Source organism: Leptidea sinapis, chromosome 29 (genome assembly GCF_905404315.1).
Source record: "Leptidea sinapis chromosome 29, ilLepSina1.1, whole genome shotgun sequence".
Lineage (NCBI taxonomy): Eukaryota > Metazoa > Arthropoda > Insecta > Lepidoptera > Pieridae > Leptidea > Leptidea sinapis.
Window position 1 is genome coordinate 5,735,332 of NC_066293.1, and position 18,582 is coordinate 5,753,913.

Below are 18,582 nucleotides of genomic sequence, written 5' to 3' on the forward strand. Positions count from 1 at the left end.
AACGCTATTGGCTCAATTAGAGGGGACTCTGAACTCTAGACCGTTGTGCCCCTTAAATGAAGACCCAGATGATTTAGATTTCCTCACACCGGCTCATTTTCTTTCAAGTGGTCCAACATTAACCATAGTCGAAACTGAAAAGGATTTACGTACCAGATGGCAGCTCACTCAAAAGATATTTCTTGATGTGTGGAAGAGATGGCGAACGGAGTACCTAACACAACTGAACGCTCGGTCCAAGTGGCTTTGTACCCAACGCAATATGAAAATTGGCGATATTGTGATACTTAATGACACTAATCTCCCACCAGGCAAGTGGGCCTTGGGCAGAGTTGTGGAGCTTCATCCGGGAAACGATGGGTGGTCAGAGTAGTAACTGTGAAGACCAAAAACGGTACTATCAAAAGATCTGTCGTAAAGCTATCTTTATTGCCAGTAGATCAATTTACAAACCAAAATAAACATGATACTAATCTGGATCCCGAAACACCACCAAAAGGAAATCCAAATCAGCAATCTGCAATACAACCAGCAACATCTAGACGGATAAATAAAAAAGGAATTTACCACTACGCTACACTTTGTTCACATTTTTATATCTCCGTCGGAAGGAAACCATAAGGTTGTTAATATAAATCAAACGCAAGGTTTATATTTTGATAAGATATCAAAAATTCTTATCGGCCAAGATGAATGGAAATTAGTTGTTTATTATGATACAGAACCATATTGGCAAGAAATTACATTAGAAAAATATATAGACTATTTAAACACTACGTGCACAAATCTATCAGGCAAAGTTCATTATGAGTCTATATTATTACAAGTACGTCATAGTAACGAGTTGCAATCCATACTAATATTATAAATGCGAAAGTAACTCTGTCCGTCTGTCTGTCTGTCTGTTCCTCTTTCACGCCTAAACGGCTGAACGGATTTTGATGAAATTTGGTATGGTGATAGATGATAACCTAGAAATGGTCATAGGCTATAAATAACGGCTGAACGGATTTTGATGAAATTTGGTATGGTGATAGATGATAACCTAGAAATGGTCATAGGCTATAAATAATCACGCCATCGTTCTTAGGGGGTAGGCAGTAGGCAGACAGATCTTGATGAAATTTAGAAAGGTAAATACTAATTGATGAAATTTAGCGAGCGAAGAGGCGGTGCGGCGCGAGGGGAGGGCCGTGCCCAACTGTGCCTACCCAAGCGGGCAGACGCACGAGGGCAGATATCGTCGTCGCACGTATGCGAATATTGAAATATTGCGTTACGAAACTCTATTCGTTGCGTATTTTTGGTTAGGTTTGTCAAGTGCATAGTTGTTTAGGTTCAATACGTTATTGATTCATTTAGATATTTAGGTTATAAGTAAAAAGGTTTGCTTTATCGAAGTTTTTATAAAAAATTGTCTTACGTTGTAGTTTTTAAAACTACCGATTTTAAAAATCTTTAATTATTGTTTTATTGTTTTCGATATGCCACGCAAACGTAAATCCAATCTAAGCCGTAGTTCTAGCAGAGCTCGAACTGCAAAAGTTGCTAGAAGCCAAGAATCTGAAGAGGAGACTCAGACGCGTCAGATGTTAGATTCTCAGCGTCATGCGACTCAAAGAGCTTCTGAGACCTATACGCAGACTCAAGCCCGTAGGACCTTAGATGCTGAGCGCCACGCATCTCACAGGGCCTCTGAGACGTTTACACAGACTCAAGCCCGTCAGGCCCTAGATGCTGAACGCCACGCATCTCAAAGAGCCTCTGAGACGTTTACGCAGACTGAGACCCGTCAGGCCCTGGATGCTGAACGCCACGCATCTCAAAGGGCCTCTGAGACCTATACGCAGACTCAAGCCCGACAAACCTTAGATGCTGAGCGCCACGCATTTCAAAGGGCCTCTGAGACGTTTACGCAGACTCAGGCCCGTCAGACCCTGGATGCTGAACGCCACGCATCTCAAAGAGCTGCTGAGACAGTGGAACAGACTCAGACACGTCGAGTTTTAGATGCCGAACGTCACGCGCAATTGATTGCGGCAGAGACTGACGAAGATTCACAAAGACGACGTCTTTTAAATGCTGAACGGCAGGCAGAAAGAAGACGTACGTTTTCAATGAGTACGTGGGAGGCATTTAATGGTGCCGCTTTTGAGTATGACCCTTTGATCGACTATGTTAATCACCGATTGGTTATCATTGGGAGAATGGATAAAAAATGCAGATATTGTGAAGCACTGAAGTGGAAAGAAGAAACTCCAGGTATGTGCTGTTCTGGTGGAAAGGTTAAAATTCCATTACTTGGCGAGCCAGAGGAACCTCTTAAATCTTTACTTTTATACGACAGTAACGAATCGCGCCGGTTTTTAAGCAGGATTAGAAAGTATAATTCTTGCTTTCAGATGACGTCATTTGGTGTAGATAAGGAGGTCGTAATGCCTGGATTTTCACCTACTTTTACCATCCAAGGACAGGTGTATCACAGGATTGGTTCCTTACTTCCCGCAAATAATGAACAACCAAAGTTTTTGCAACTTTATTTCATGGGCGATGAAAAAAACGAAGCTGATCGCAGGTGTCAAAATATACAAGGATTCGAAAGGGATACTGTTTTAAAAATCCAGAGAATGTTGCATGAACATAATCGCCTTATCAATACTTTTAAAACAGCACTAGAAAGAATGCCGGGAGAGGATTATAGGTTGGTGATGCACCCCGATCGCACACCAAGTGGGGAACATGAAAGGCGGTATAATGCACCCTTAATAAATGAAGTCGCAGCCTTGGTTACAGGCGAACAGTTTGCTTTCCGTGATATAGTTTTACAGGCCCGAGATGACACATTAACCAGGGTGCCTGATACTCATAAATTTTATGATGCGTTGCAATATCCGATCATATTTAATCCGAACATTTTTAGTAAGGGACAAGAGGGGTACCACTTTCAAGTTCCTCAAATTAATCCTGTAACAGGTCTTCCCTTGCATAACAAAAAGGTTTCATGCATGGATTTTTATGCCTACAACATGATGATACGAGAAAACAACTTTAACATTGTACAAAGATGCAAGCAACTGGCCAATCAGTTTTACGTTGACATGTACGTGAAAGTTGAAAGCGAGAGGTTACGGTACATATCATTAAATCAAACTAAACTAAGAGCAGAGAATTACATCCATCTTCAAGACGCTGTGGCAAATGACGCTAATTTAAATCCAAATAACTTAGGTCGTATGGTCATTTTACCATCTTCATTTGTAAATAGCCCGCGGTACTTACACGAATATACTCAGGACGCGTTTGTTTATGTGCGTACACATGGTCGCCCTGACTTATTCGTCACCTTTACTTGCAACCCAGCCTGGCCCGAAATAGTCAATCAGTTGATGCCGGGGCAAAGCGCAATATATAGACATGATGTAGTCGCAAGAGTTTTTAGACTAAAAGTTAAAAAACTAATGGATGTGATTAATAAAGGCCGAGTGTTCAGAGAAGCGCGCTGCTTTATGTACTCTGTCGAATGGCAGAAACGTGGACTGCCACATGTCCATATATTATTGTGGTTAAAAGATAAGTTACGACCCGATCAAATAGATAACATAATCAGCGCTGAAATACCGGATCCTAACATTGACAAGACTCTCCATGACATTATTGTAAAAAATATGATTCACGGTCCATGCGGACCCGAAAATCCACAGTGCCACTGCATGAAAGACGGAAAATGCACAAAAAAATTTCCTCGCAAGTTAGTGAAAGAGACCGTTCACAACGACCACGGATACCCGCAGTATCGTAGAAGAGCGCCAGCAGACGGAGGTCGAACAGCAACCGTGAAGCTCCGAAATGGTAGCTACGTTACGGTTGATAATAGTTGGGTAGTCCCCTATTCACCAATTTTATCAAAAATGTTTAACGCCCACATAAATGTTGAGGCATGCAGTTCAGTACGCGCCATCAAATATATTTGCAAATATATAAACAAGGGTAGTGATCAAGCTATTTTGAATTTTAGAAATACTGATCTTGCGAATCCCGTAGATGAGGTACAAACTTATCAGTCTGGTCGGTATGTCAGCAGCAACGAAGCCGTGTGGCGTCTGTTAGCATTTCCGTTGCACGAAAGGCATCCCACCGTGACACATCTCAGCGTGCATTTAGAAAATGGTGAACGCGTTTATTTTAATGAACACAATTTCCACGAACGAATAACTACTCCGCCAAAAACCACACTCACTGCTTTTTTTGATCTTTGTATCAGAGATGAGTTTGCAAAAACTCTTCTTTATGTCGAGGTGCCGAGGTATTATACTTGGGATGCAAGTAGGAAAACTTGGAAACGCCGCATTCAAGGTACTTCAGTTCACGATTGGCCTGGCGTCAAATCTGGAGATGCTTTAGGACGAGTTTATACAGTTCATGTTAGTAACATGGAATGTTTTTGTCTACGCATGCTTTTACACCATGTGCGCGGACCTACCTCTTTCAATGATCTAAAAAAATACAACACACAAGATTATCCTACATTTCGAGAGGCATGTGAGGCAAGAGGATTACTGGAGAATGACAACCATTGGGATGTGACACTGGAAGAAGCTGCTCAATGTAGATCAGCAGGCAAGATGAGAGAGCTATTTGCTGTATTAGTAGCGACATGTGGTCTTTCAAATCCTCAACAATTGTGGGATAAATACAAAAATGATATGACCGACGATATATTGCACAGATTACAAGAGCAAAATCCCAATGTCACGTACAGTGATTTAATTTACAATGAGGGTCTGACAAAAAATTGAAGACCAGGTTAAAACAATTTCTGGAAAGGATTTATCAGATTATGGAATGATCAGACCACAGAGAACCGAGGAAATCAGTAGCGATTTAATAGGGGAACTAGATTACGATACTGCTTCCTTACAACAACAATTGACAGAGTCTGTTCCACGTTTGATCCCAGAACAAAGGTTAGTATTTGACAATGTTTTCAAAAAAATCGAAGATGGCGAAGGTGGTTTGTTATTTTTGGATGCTCCCGGAGGCACGGGAAAAACCTTTCTTTTAAACTTGCTTTTAGCGCAAATCCGAAAAGATAAAGGAATTGCTGTAGCAGTTGCCTCTTCCGGAATAGCCGCCACTCTGCTCAATGGTGGTCGAACGGCACATTCGGTGCTTAAACTGCCATTAAACTTAGCCCATGAAGAAATGCCAGTCTGTAATATAAGTAAAAACAGCGAGCGTGGACGTATGTTGCAGCAATGTAAATTATTAGTTTGGGATGAGTGTACTATGTCCCATAAAAGAGCAATTGAAGCTCTAGATCGGACTTTGAAAGACATCAAGAGTAATCCAAATATCATGGGTGGATGGTGGTACTTTTAGCGGGCGATTTTAGACAGACTTTGCCGGTTATCACTAAAGGCACCCCTGCAGATGAAATAAATGCGTGTTTAAAAGCGTCAACGTTATGGGTGCACGTAAAAACGTTTAGTCTGTCTACAAATATGAGAGTGCAACTACACAATGATGTACATTCTGGACAATATGCTGCTGCTCTTCTTAAAATTGGAGAAGATCGTATGGCAAAGGATGGTAATGGCATGATTACATTGGATCGTGAATTCTGCAATGTTGTGCATAATCCAGATGATCTAAATAACTTCGTCTATAGCGAACTGCTAACTAATATGAGGAATAGAGACTGGTTATGTGAAAGAGCAATTTTAGCGCCGACGAATGAAATGGTGGGACAGATAAACGAGCAAATTATGTCACGCGTGGAAGGTGATATTGTTGAGTTTCTCTCTGTAGACACTGTAATGGATAATGAACAAGTAACATCATACCCTGTAGAATTTCTTAATTCTTTAGAACTGTCGGGAGTACCTTCACACAAACTGAGGCTGAAAGTAGGCGTTCCTGTCCTTTTAATGCGGAATTTAGATGCACCAACACTGTGTAATGGCACACGGTTGCAAGTGACACACCTCGGTCGCAATATTGTAAAAGCAATCATTATGACTGGAATGGCAAAAGGAGAGAACGTTTTAATCCCCCGTATACCCATAATTCCGACAGATTTGCCATTCCAGTTTAAGAGATTACAGTTTCCGCTGAAAATCGCATTCGCTATGACGATAAATAAAGCTCAGGGGCAAACATTAAAAGTAGCCGGCATTAATTTAGAAAAGAGTTGTTTTTCTCACGGACAATTATACGTGGCTTGCTCACGTGTTTCAAGTCCACAGAATCTCCATGTGTTGGCCAGAGAGGGAAAAACAAAGAACATAGTTTACAAAAATGTACTACAGTAAGGCCTCTTATTTTTAGCTTCCTACATTATTATACTACTTACATTAAGTTAGTACTTCCTACGCAGATGATGTTACGGATGTCACACTGTCTAACATCGGGGGTTGGCAGGTAGGTAGTTAGTAGTATTTTAAACCGATTTACATTATTTACTTTTTATATTTACTAAGGAAACATTCGGAGCTATCCATTATGTAGCTTAGGTTGCTTTTGAACAAATTTTGATGTGAAGTTGAGGACTGGAACACGATAGTGGGACATTGTTGCAGGGGGACTTATAGCCGGGAGAAAACAAAAAAACTTATGCGGACGAAGTCGCGGGTAAAAGCTAGTTATACAATAACTTATTGTCAAGTAATAGGTTCCCAGGCGGGCACGCTCGTCGTCGACGCGGAGTTATCAATGGAGTGGGTTATTGTGCACATTCGTTGTTCGGTGTACTCGATGACCATTTCGCTGAACAATATAAATTAGATATAAATCTTATAAGAAACAACCAAAACCATTTAGTTCAACTTTGGAATAATCAAACATCAGTTATAGGATCTAGAATTAGGCAACTGAAAACGGAGGCAGAGCTTGGTAACGAGATGTCCTATCACGACGTACACCATTACGTCGTGATCTACTTGGTGATGGGAGTGGCAGCCGCTGCGGGCTCGTGGTGGGGCTGGCGGCGGTGGCGCGCGCTCCTCACCCCCCGCGCCCCGCGATTTCTCAGCAGGGAGGCGGTCCGTTATAGTGTCAGTGAACAATGTGTTAGTGCAAAAGCAGAGTGTAGTGATTAAAGACCAGTGGTAATGTTAACAAATCTATATCTCCTATTGTGTTTAGGTATAGTTATAGTAATGAGAATAGTGAAATAAAATAGAGACTGTACGTTAGATTAAGATTAATTGTTGATCACCATGTAGCATTTTCATTATTCATGACCATTACACCTTACGTCTCTAGGGGGAGCATGTACGAGTGGAACATCGCATATCACGTTGCGCCCTGTCAGCAGTTGCGCTGGCGCGTGCCGTGTTTCCACATTTTCCCCCAGTTCACGTTCGGGCATCAATCGGTTCGCGTGTGCTCCCAACCATTTACCGTTATAACCATTTCGACTAAGTACAATAAACTAATTGTTCTTAAGTCTAGTTTAATTTATGAACCAAACATAAATTAATCTGTACGGCAACCAGAACACCGTACACAAACAAATGAAAATAGCATACCATCTATTTCAATTCCTCATACTAGTGATAATGTTTTGTTGCCATCTCAATCCTCGAACAACATAGAATTTACGAGTACTGAGTCCGAGTCAACGTCGACGGTCAAGCGTGCACGACAAATGCGGATCACGGCTCTTTCAAAAATAAATAATAAAAAAGCTGACGAAGCGGTACTTGATATGATAGTGTTAGATTTGCAACCATTGCAAATAGTAGAAAATGAAGGATTTAAAAAATTTACAAAAATATTAAATGCGGATTACGAGTTACCAAGCAGAAAAAAAATGTTCAATGTTTAGAAGACAGATACAGATTATGTAGTGCTGAAGTGAAAGAAAGATTAAAAGATATACTGGATATACACATAACTACAGATATATGGAGTTCTGAAAAGCAAAAGCGCTTTATAAGTGTGACTGCACATTTTATACAAAACTCAAATTACAGTCTATTGTCATATCTACTACTGAATTATTACAACATCATACTTCATTAAACATTGCAAATACTTTGAATGGCATCTTATTAGATTGGCAAATTAGAGATAGGATTGTGACTGTCGTAACCGGCACTGCGTCAAGCATGAAAAAAGCCGTCAAAGATTTTTTAAATATGAGAAATCATTTTTGCGTGGCTCATACATTAAATTTAGCTGTGAAGGATTGCATTGGAAGTGACGAAAATAATCAAAATAATTATTAAAAAAATTCTACCATATTAGATTTGATTTCTAAAAGCCGTGCGATTGATACTCATTTTAAACAAAGCTGTAAGTCATCAAATATTCTTAGGGAAATGCAGATCAAATGAATGTGGAAATACTCAAAGTTAAACAAGATGTTCCAACGAGATGGAATTCTACATTTTTCATGTTCCAAAGACTTCTAAGAATTAAAGTTCCACTATCAGCGGCATTGGCTTTACTCGATAATCCACCTCCGGGCTTAAATTCAGACGAATGGATTGTCTTGGAGGATTGTGTCTCGGTGTTGGAACCGATCGAAAAAATGTCCACCACATTGTCTGGGGATACCTATCCAACTTTGTCCAGCATAATTTCTCTAGTAAGAGGTTTACAGCATTCTATTGTAAAAAAATCCTTAAGTACGGCAGCAGGCGAACATTTGCAAAACTCGCTACTGGACGTTATTGACAAAAGATTAGGAGTGTATGAGAGTAACAGAACGGCAGCAAAAGCCACTATTTTAGACCCACGCTTTAAGAAAAAAGCGTTTGGTAACGAAAGCAATGCCGAAAATGCAATAAAATTTGTAATAGAAGAACTCGCTCAGTGGCAAGTACAAGTTCAACCAACAAGGACTTCACCCGTACCTTCAACATCTCAAGTTGCGGCTGATCATGATGATGATGAGCTCTGGCAGTTCTTAAATACAAAGGTCAGTGAGAGTGCCACACAACAAACGCCAATATCTTCGGCTACAGTAATTTTTAAACAATATTTAGATTTAAATAACTTAGATAGGAAACAAGATCCGTTGCAATTTTGGGAAGAGCGAAAAAATATTTTTCCATCTTTATATAAAATGGCATTAAAATATTTGTGCACACCTGCCACGTCTGTGCCACCAGAAAGGCTTTTTTCTAAGGCTGGATTCCTTACTAATCAAAGATGCAATAGACTTTTACCAAAGAAGGTAGATCAAATATTATTTCTAAACTCGTATTGTGCACGAAAAGGCTATACCTAGTCCTACTAAAGACGTACCTACCTATACAAATATATTTATTTGATTTAAAGTTGATTTTGAAGTTACCTACTAATTACAAATAACTTAGACCTTTTTTTAAATTTCTTTTTGCATTTGAGTTTATTATTACTTTTTCTTATTAATTATACCTACTGATTCTAATTAAATAAGTATTGTCATTACCTACATGTTTAAAAGCCTATAAGTCCTCCTTTCCATAACCTACCACACGCGAATTGATGACGTAACGATTCGAATCAATTTGAATTGCTATTCGAATCAAGAGTCATTTTGATTCGAATGATTCGAATTGAAAAATATACGATTCGTCGATAGGGCAAAAGCGTTACAAATCTTGTTAGCGCGAAGTGAACAAATACTAGCGCCATCTATAAATTTACCTGCAAACTTTATATGAGTAACATAGAAAATCAGTAAACGTAGTTAGACAAAGCCTATATTAGACTATATAATAATGTTCCTACTTAAAATAGGGATTTTTAAATTTTGATTTAAATTTTTCCAATTAATAAATTTTTTAGTAATTTTTGTCACTATTTTCTGTTTTATTTCATTAAACCTCAACATGAATCATAAAGAACAATTTATTTTCCCTACCTTATAAAATGTCTGCCCAATTTTTATATATAACGATGTCTGTTTGGTTCCGTGTGTTCGTCAATATATTCTCATTATATATAATGTAATAAAATACGTAAAAAATGTGGATTATGCGCTTTACTACTATAACCCAAAAAAATACAAATAGTACATTCTGAGCGTTTGTGTTTAGAGCATTTCTAAGGGTCAGTGGGCGTTTGTAAAGAACTGCATTTAAAATCGCTGGGCGCTACGAGGGTATGACGTATGGTCTGACCACTAAACGTAATATCTCTGTTAAACGTGAATTACCTAGCGTTAATAAAACGGTTATCGGGATTATGTGAGGAGATCGAAAGCCAGAGCAAAATAGAAGCATTTAATAAATTGTGCCATGATACATTTAGGCTTGTAGATTTTCCTCATGTTGTGATTATGTTATTTGGCGATATTATTGATATTTTATGTGAGGCCGCCACTGAGTCGGACGCTGTGAAGCCGTGGTTGGATATAACAGATATTGTGCAATATGCTTACAGGGAGGCCAGGTCGCGTCTTTACTTTCCTGCTGTATATACATTCTAAGCAAACATTCTAAGTTTGGATCTAATTTATCAAAGTTACAAACTCCGTCAAGTATTGTACCATTTATTGTTGAAAAAACTATCCGAAGAAAATCTCAAAAAATTCTACAAAGAAAGAGGTCTACCATGCAGTGGAAGGATCTAATCAGGACGAAAATTCAAGTCAGAAACAACAAAGAAAAGAAAGCGTGTTCATAATATTGCATCAAATATTAATGATAATGAGCGACCTGCTAAGACACTGATTTTACAAAAATAAATTTATATAATATATTATTTTATTTTTCTTGTATCTCGGTATGTTGATCGCGTGTGTGACACAATTTTGTTCTAATAAAAAATAAATTAAAGACCCTAGTTTTCATGCTCTTCTATCACAAAATGCCCCAAAATAAACACGGATTTGTGGCGTTCAATGCTAATTACAAAACCCGTGCGCGATTGAAGGACACGTGTCTGGAATTGAACACGAGTTGGATTAGCGCAACAAACTCGTGTATGTTTCAAGCCAGTACTGACACCTGTAAATTCTTGATGTTAGTTTGGTGTAGGAAACCAAAAAACCGGAAACTTGTGTGAAGACATGCAACGAAGTCAAAGTATCTTTTACGTCACAAAATTGACACTTTGGGGCGCAATTCGAAACATCACTTCTGCAATTTTTGAAATTCTACTAAGGAGTCAAACGGCAGATCTGATCAACCAGTGAGCGTTGAGGGTATTAACGATCATAGTCTTAAAGCTGCTTTGTTCAAGGAACACTTTACAGTGAACATACTTTTTGTATCATCACATTGCCGGTGGGTTAAGGGAACGAGTGGTCGGGAGATTGTTGTCCGTTTTACAGGTAAGGATATAAAGCTATAAATTCCAAGTCGCGGGGAAAGTCCCCTGGCCACGACGGACTCAGCATCGAACATCTCAAGCATGCTGGTCCTCATCTGCACTGATGAAGACTGTGGTAGCCAATAGTGAAGAACAAAACTGGGGACATGTGCGACAAGTCCAACTACAGGCCGATTTCCCTACAATTTCCAAAAAATAAAAATTAAACAAAAAAGTTCTTATAATCAGTATTTTTACCAAATAACAAATCATTACAAGGTGCACTAATAAATGAATATTTAAACAATTTGTTATGTTTTTAAAGTGATAACCCTCACTTCTAGGATTAATACACTAATAAAATTTGAAAAACTAAATTTTAAAATATACTTTTAAAATCACAGACATCGAATGCGCTGACAAATTAACATTTTTAGGCATTGAAATCAAGAGCAATTTAAATTGGAAGGGCCATATCGAAAAACAAAAAGAAAATTATCTAAAGGAGGATGGCGAGAATGGACCCACATATTTAAAAAAATTAAGGAAGCATCGTACTAGTATAAGTTTATATTAATTATAAACTTAAGTTTATACGATGTTTATATAAAAATTGTTGAGGCGCTAAGATATGGGAGAGAATAATATTTTGCTATCATATTCGATGAAACAACCGACATTTCAGCGACAGAACAACCCAGTTTATCACTATCGATATCTTAAAAATAATTTCATTCATGAGGACTTTATTTTATTTTGTGATGCTTACTCAGCAATTAGAAAAGAAGATGTGCATAACGATGAACTTTAGCTTACAGGTGTTGCTTTGGCGCATATTGTCATATAGCATGAAATTTGGCTTAGAGTTGTCAGACTGCGTTGGAATTGGCTCAGAAAGTTGCTGTGTTATGGCGTTTAAGGTTAAAAGAGCTGTAAGCGAAGTGACCAAAATTGCTACCCATGCCCGAAAAGCCCTTGTAATAATCATATCCTCAATAACTCTTTAGCAAAGTCATCGAATGTCACTAGTTGCAGAAATGCATCAGCAACAATGAAAAAGTGTGGTGCATTTGCTTACGCTTCGGCCAAGAGAAGCAGAGTTTTTAAAGAAGTTCTTGGTAGCAAACTGGAAAGTTTATGTGACACGCGATGGGTAGAACGTCACGACGGTTATTTGGAATTTCAAGGCGACTCATTGAAAAAAAAATATGATGCACTTACTAAAATTTCAACCTGGCGAAACAGCAAATCTGCATCTGATGCTAATTGTTTGCGACATGCTTTATGCAGTTTAGATTTTATAATCACATCTTTTTGCTTTTACGATTTACTAGATAAAAAATACTTTCTTTATACAAATAAATATTGCTACAAAGCAATTTTTTATAAATACATTTATTATTACCTAATCTATTGTTAAAATATCAAGTGCAACTGTTGCCCTTAGCCTTCTTACAAAAAAATAGCATTAGATTTAAAGGTAGCATAAGAGGCTCTTAAAGATACGATGGTCTTTTTGCTACGTAAACGGGAAAATGCTGAAGGAAATTATCACAATTTATTTGTTGAGGCAAATGAGCGAGCTGAAAAGCTAGATATTGTTATTATGAAACCTCGTACTGCGCCTCGGCAGACACTTCGCGATAATTATGAAGGAAATAACGAGGAAACTTTTCGGAGATTTGTTTATATTCCTACAAGACCGACTTTCTGCGGATCGTCAAACATCGAAACGCAATGCTATTGGTAAGCGCAGTGACATCAAAGTCTAGATAAACATAAGCAATGGTATGGTTCCTAGATATTATTTTCGGTGGTTGATATATTTAATAATATGTTAATTTTTTATTATTCAATGATCTGTATTATTATTATATACAATGACTTAAAGTGCATTTGTTAAAACTTCCAAATAATCTTCCAAAAATATATGCGTTTATGACGCTGTTTGATGACGTAATTTTGTGTTTCGAACCCAGATTTTATTTCTTCTGAATTTAAAAGAGTGAAAGTTGCAAGGCTCAATTCATATTTTCTCACATTAATAAATTTTCAAAAATTTATTTCGCAGAAAATATAATTTAATTGGAATTACGATATCCATTATTTTTTTCTGTTATTAAAGACCATTCACATATTATTCTCGTTGTGATCAATGTTAAGATTATGTTTAAAGCTTTTGCATTTTTAAAGTAAAACACAGTCAAACTATGAAACCAGATTTTATTTCTTCTGAATTTAAAAGAGTGAAAGTTGCAAGACTCAATTCATATTTTCTCACATTAATTTCTAAAACTAAACAATATATAAATGCAGAAAATATAATTTAATTGGAATTACCATTGTTCTTTGCTGTTATTAAAGATCATTCACATATGAACCTTGTTGTCCAACAGGCAATAAACAACTAAAGCCAAATAGTATATAGTGTCATGTATGTGTTTAGGTTGTCTATGCGCCACTAATTAAAAAGTAATTATAGAAATGTCAATCGTCCATGACAGTTAGAGAATAGACTTGTTTGTTGATTGTGCATTGTTTGTTTTATTGTGGCTCCTGATCTAGAAATCCTGAAGGTGTACCTGAGGTCTAAATACACAACAGTAAGCAACGTGAAGAGTAGTTTGGACTATTTAAAAAAAACCCGTCCGGATCCAATAAACTGCACGAAATACAAAAACAAATGGGATTGCCACCTTTAAAATTGAAGCAGAAATACCCTACAATATGGAATTCGTCCCTTGACCGAATTTTAACAGTCAAATATGCTTATAGTAAGTACTTTGGCTCTATTAAAAAATGACATATCTTTACAACCAAAGAAATGGGCCATTAAAGTCAAAGTTTTACAAATTTTACAGCCGTTTCATGAGATCACATACTCTCTCTCTCTAAATTGTTGATTTTTGTGCAGTTGCTGTCGAGCCTCGTGATAAAAATAATTGAATTTAAGAATTTTACTGAAGTTTCAGAAAGGCAAATTCGTGTAAGTTTCCACGACCTTCAAAAGCAACCACTGTATAGAGAGGGATCAGTTTTAGACCCGCGCGGCGCTTCAAAAATATAAGCTTCTGTACACAAGAAGCCTTTAATGAGGTTTGTGAAATCTCAAGGCGTAGAGTGTACCAGATTAGATTTCCACACGAAAATATACACAAAACACCTGACGTCGTTGTAATTAGTCGTCGTCATCCACATCAATGATTACAGTGAAAAAAAAAGGATTTGGAATGACTACGACGCAGAAACATTTAACATCATAATAATCATATAGGCTTTTTACAGGGCAACATGTATATATTTATATTCCCAACATATTTGAACTTTATTTAGATTTAAAAAAAATTAAAAGGGACATAATATTAAAAGGATTATAAAGAAATTGAGAGCTCTCTTCAGTCCGAGTTAATTAAATTACATTAAGATCGGGATCATGTCACTAAAATGAGAGTGCAATTACCGGGGCTTGTACGCAAACCATTAAGTGGAGGGGTGTCAGAGCTACTCGTAAGAGATCGTCTTATGAGAATGAAATACATGGTTTCACTTCGCCTAGAATCACGCCGTAATCCAGGTAGTTCTATCCTAGTTATTATATTGCAAGGATTTATGGTCCTGGTAAGCCAAATCTCGCATTTGTTTTAGCAAATCAAAAGTTCAACTTACATATCCTCAATTTGAAAAGATTTTGCTCTTGGAGAAAAGGCAGTTCTTGTTTTGACTGAGACACTTATTCCTCGTCACATATTATATTGTGATAGATATTTTACTAGTGAAATATTATTGGGTATCGTATGTTCTGCCACACTGATAAGGCACTTCACAGGTAGTCAGAAATGATGATTATATTTCTGTTAAATGGTTCGATAATAAGCCTGTAATATTGATGTCTTCCGTTGAAGCCAAAGAAGAAGAGGACACGTGTCAGCGTTGGTGTAAGAAGCAAAAGAAATAAGTTACAATGTAAAAGACCAAAATGTGTACGGTAATATAATTCTAATATGGGTGGGGTGGATTTGGCTGACTTTCATCGCTCATATGATAGATCTGGAAACATCAAACGCATGGCTACTATTTAAAAAGGATCAAAAGAAAAGAAAGGGGCTCGAAAAATTTATCAATTAAGCCGCTTTAAGTTACAACTGGAGTGTATTTGATAGAAAAATATAGTCATGGAGAGTACCGTTGAGTCTGACGATGATGAGCAGGGGATCCGCCAAATAAAAAGAGAAGAGGAATACCAAGTATTTCTCTTCCTTCATTAAAAGAAGAACATTCGAAGCAAAACATTTGCCAGTGATGGTGGAGTTTCAAGGAAGGTGTAGTCAGTGCCATGATAATCAGACGTGCTTCCAATGCTCGAACTGCAAAGTCCGCTTATGCTTTACCAAAAAAAAGTTTTTTTTTATTTTCCACAGTAATTACACAAGTTTTTTTTCTATATTTGCTGTACAATAACTACTTAGAGTTTTACATTATTTTATTTGCATTGATTTCTAATCTTATTATGTACGTACTACTACGTAGAGGATCACAATTCGATCTAAAAGAATAGATACATTTATGTCATTGCCACCACTAATCCACTCTCGCATATTGAAACACTGACGCTCACATAAAAACCAACCAGCCAACAACAAAATACAAGACAGCTAATTGATAGGGCAAAAATGTTACAAATCTTGTTGTCACAAAATGACCCAAAATAAACACGGATTTGTGGCGTTCAATGCGCAATAATTACAAAACCCGTGCGCGATTGAAGGACACGTGACTGGAATTGAACACGAGTTGGGAAAGGGAATTAGCGTAACAAACTCGTGTATGTTTCAAGGCAGTACTGCCTCCTATTGTACACGGGAAAGTAAAGACGCGGCCAGGTCTAAATACTTAATGTGAGTTTGGTGTAGGAACCCAAAAACAAACGGAAACTTGTGTGAAGACATGCAACAAAGTCGAAGTATCTTTTGTGTCACAAAAGTGACAATGGGTCGCAAAATTCGAAACATCGATTCTGCAATTTTTTAAAATCCACTAAGGAGTCAAACGGCAGACCTTATCAACCAGTGAGCGTTGAAGGTGTTTACGATCATTGTCTTAAAGCTGATTTGTTCAAGGACCATTTTACAGTGAAATCACTTTTGGGATGATCACAGTGCCGGTGGGATAAGGGAACGAGTGGTCGGGAGATTGGTGTCCATTTAACAGCTAAGGAGGTTTATAAAGCCATAAATTCCAAGTCGCGGGGAAAGTTCCCTGGCCACGACGGGCTCAGCATCGAACATCTCAAGCTTGCTCCTCATCTGCCCAGAGTCCTTGCGATGCACATTTGTACCTACCTGCTGCACTGATGAAGACTGTGGTGGCCAATAGTGAAGAACAAAACTGGGGACATCTGCGACAAGTCCAACTACAGGCCGATTTCCCTACAATTTCCAAGATTTTTACCAAATAACAAATCATTACAAAGTGCACTAATAAATGAATATTTAAACAAATTGTTATGTTTTTAAAGTGATAACCCTCACTTCTAGGATTAATACACAAATAAAATTTGAAAAACAAAATTTATGAACCATTAAATATTAAATATACTGCGCTGCCAAATTAACATTTTTAGGCATTGAAATCAACAGCAATTTAAATTGGAAGGGCCATATCGAAAAAACAATAACAAAAATATGTAAAGGGGGATGGCGAGAATTGACCCACATAATTTAAAAATTAAGGAAGCATCGTACTAGTACAAGTTTATATTTATCATAAACTTAAGTTTAAACGATGTTTATATACAAATATTGCGCTAAGATATGGGAGAAAATAATATTTTTCTATCATATTCGATGAAACAACCGACATTTCAGCGACAGAACAACTTAGTTTATCACTTCGATATCTTAAAAATAATTTCATTCACGAGGACTTTATTTTATTTTGTGATGCTTACTCAGCAATAAGAAAAGAAGATGTGCATAACGATGAACTTTAGCTTACAGGTGTTGCTTTGGCGCATATTGTCATATAGCATGAAATTTGGCTTAGAGTTGTCAGACTGCGTTGGAATTGGCACAGAAAGTTGCTGTGTTATGGCGTTTAAGGTTAAAGGAGCTGTAAGCGAAGTGACCAAAATTGCTACCCATGCCCGAAAAGCCCTTGTAATAATCATATCCTCAATAACTCTTTAGCAAAGTCATCGAATGTCACTAGTTGAAGAAATGCATCAGCAACAATGAAAAAGTGTGGTGCATTTGCTTACGCTTCGGCCAAGAGAAGCAGAGTTTTTAAAGAAGTTCTTGGTAGCAAACTGGAAAGTTTATGTGACACGCGATGGGTAGAACGTCACGACGGTTATTTGGAATTTCAAGGCGACCCATTGAAAAAAACATGTGATGCACTTACTAAAATTTCAACCTGGCGAAACAGCAAATCTGCATCTGATGCTAATTGTTTGCGACATGCTTTATGCAGTTTACATTTTATAATCACATCTCTTTGCTTTTACGATTTACTAGATAAAAAATACTTTTTTTATTTGTAGCAATTTTTTATAAGTACATTTATTATTACCTAATCTATTGTTAAAATATCAATTGCACCTGTTGCCCTTAGCCTCTTCTTACAAATAAATAGCATTAGATTTAAAGGTAGCATCAGAGGCTCTTAAAAAAACGATGGTCTTTTTGCTACGTAAACGGGAAAATGCTGAAGGAAATTTTCACAATTTATATGTTGAGGCAAATGAGTGCGCTGAAAGGCTAGATATTGTTATTATGAAACCTCGTACTGCGCCTCGGCAGACACCTCGCGATAATTATGAAGGAAATAACGAGGAAACTTTTCGGAGATTTGTTTATATTCCCATAAGACCGACTTTCTGCGGATCGTCAAACATCGAAACGCAATGCTATTGGTAAGCGCAGTGTGACATCAAAGTCTAGATAAACATAAGCAATGGTATGGTTCCTAGATATTATTTTCGGTGGTTGATATATTAAATAATATGTTAATTTTTTATTATTCAATGATCTGTATTATTATTATATACAATGACTTAAAGTGCATTTGTTAAAACTTCCAAATAATCTTCCAAAAATATATGCGTTTATGACGCTTTTTGATGACGTAATTTTGTGTTTCGAACCCAGATTTTATTTCTTCTGAATTTAAAAGAGTGAAAGTTGCAAGGCTCAATTCATATTTTCTCACATTAATAAATTTTCAAAAATTTTTTTTCGCAGAAAATATAATTTAATTGGAATTACGATATCCATTATTTTTTTCTGTTATTAAAGATCATTCACATATTATTCTCGTGGTGATCAATGTTAAGATTAT

The 18,582-nt window shown here is 37.2% G+C and overlaps 1 protein-coding gene across 1 annotated transcript; it reads left to right on the forward strand.

Annotated features, from left to right (window-relative positions):
* The first annotated feature begins 4,933 nt into the window (after nucleotides 1-4,933).
* Nucleotides 4,934-6,619, forward strand: LOC126973529 (ATP-dependent DNA helicase pif1-like). The gene is made up of 2 exons (XM_050820874.1): nucleotides 4,934-6,420; nucleotides 6,579-6,619. Exon 1 carries the CDS (start codon nucleotides 5,364-5,366, stop codon nucleotides 6,309-6,311), a length of 948 nt encoding a protein of 315 aa, XP_050676831.1. The 5' UTR covers nucleotides 4,934-5,363; the 3' UTR covers nucleotides 6,312-6,420; nucleotides 6,579-6,619.
* The last annotated feature ends 11,963 nt before the right edge of the window (nucleotides 6,620-18,582 follow it).

What these genes read in the sequence shown, in the direction of transcription:
- LOC126973529 (XM_050820874.1), top strand. Translation starts at nt 5,364, where the DNA reads ATGGTGGTACTTTTAGCGGGCGATTTTAGACAGACTTTGCCGGTTATC.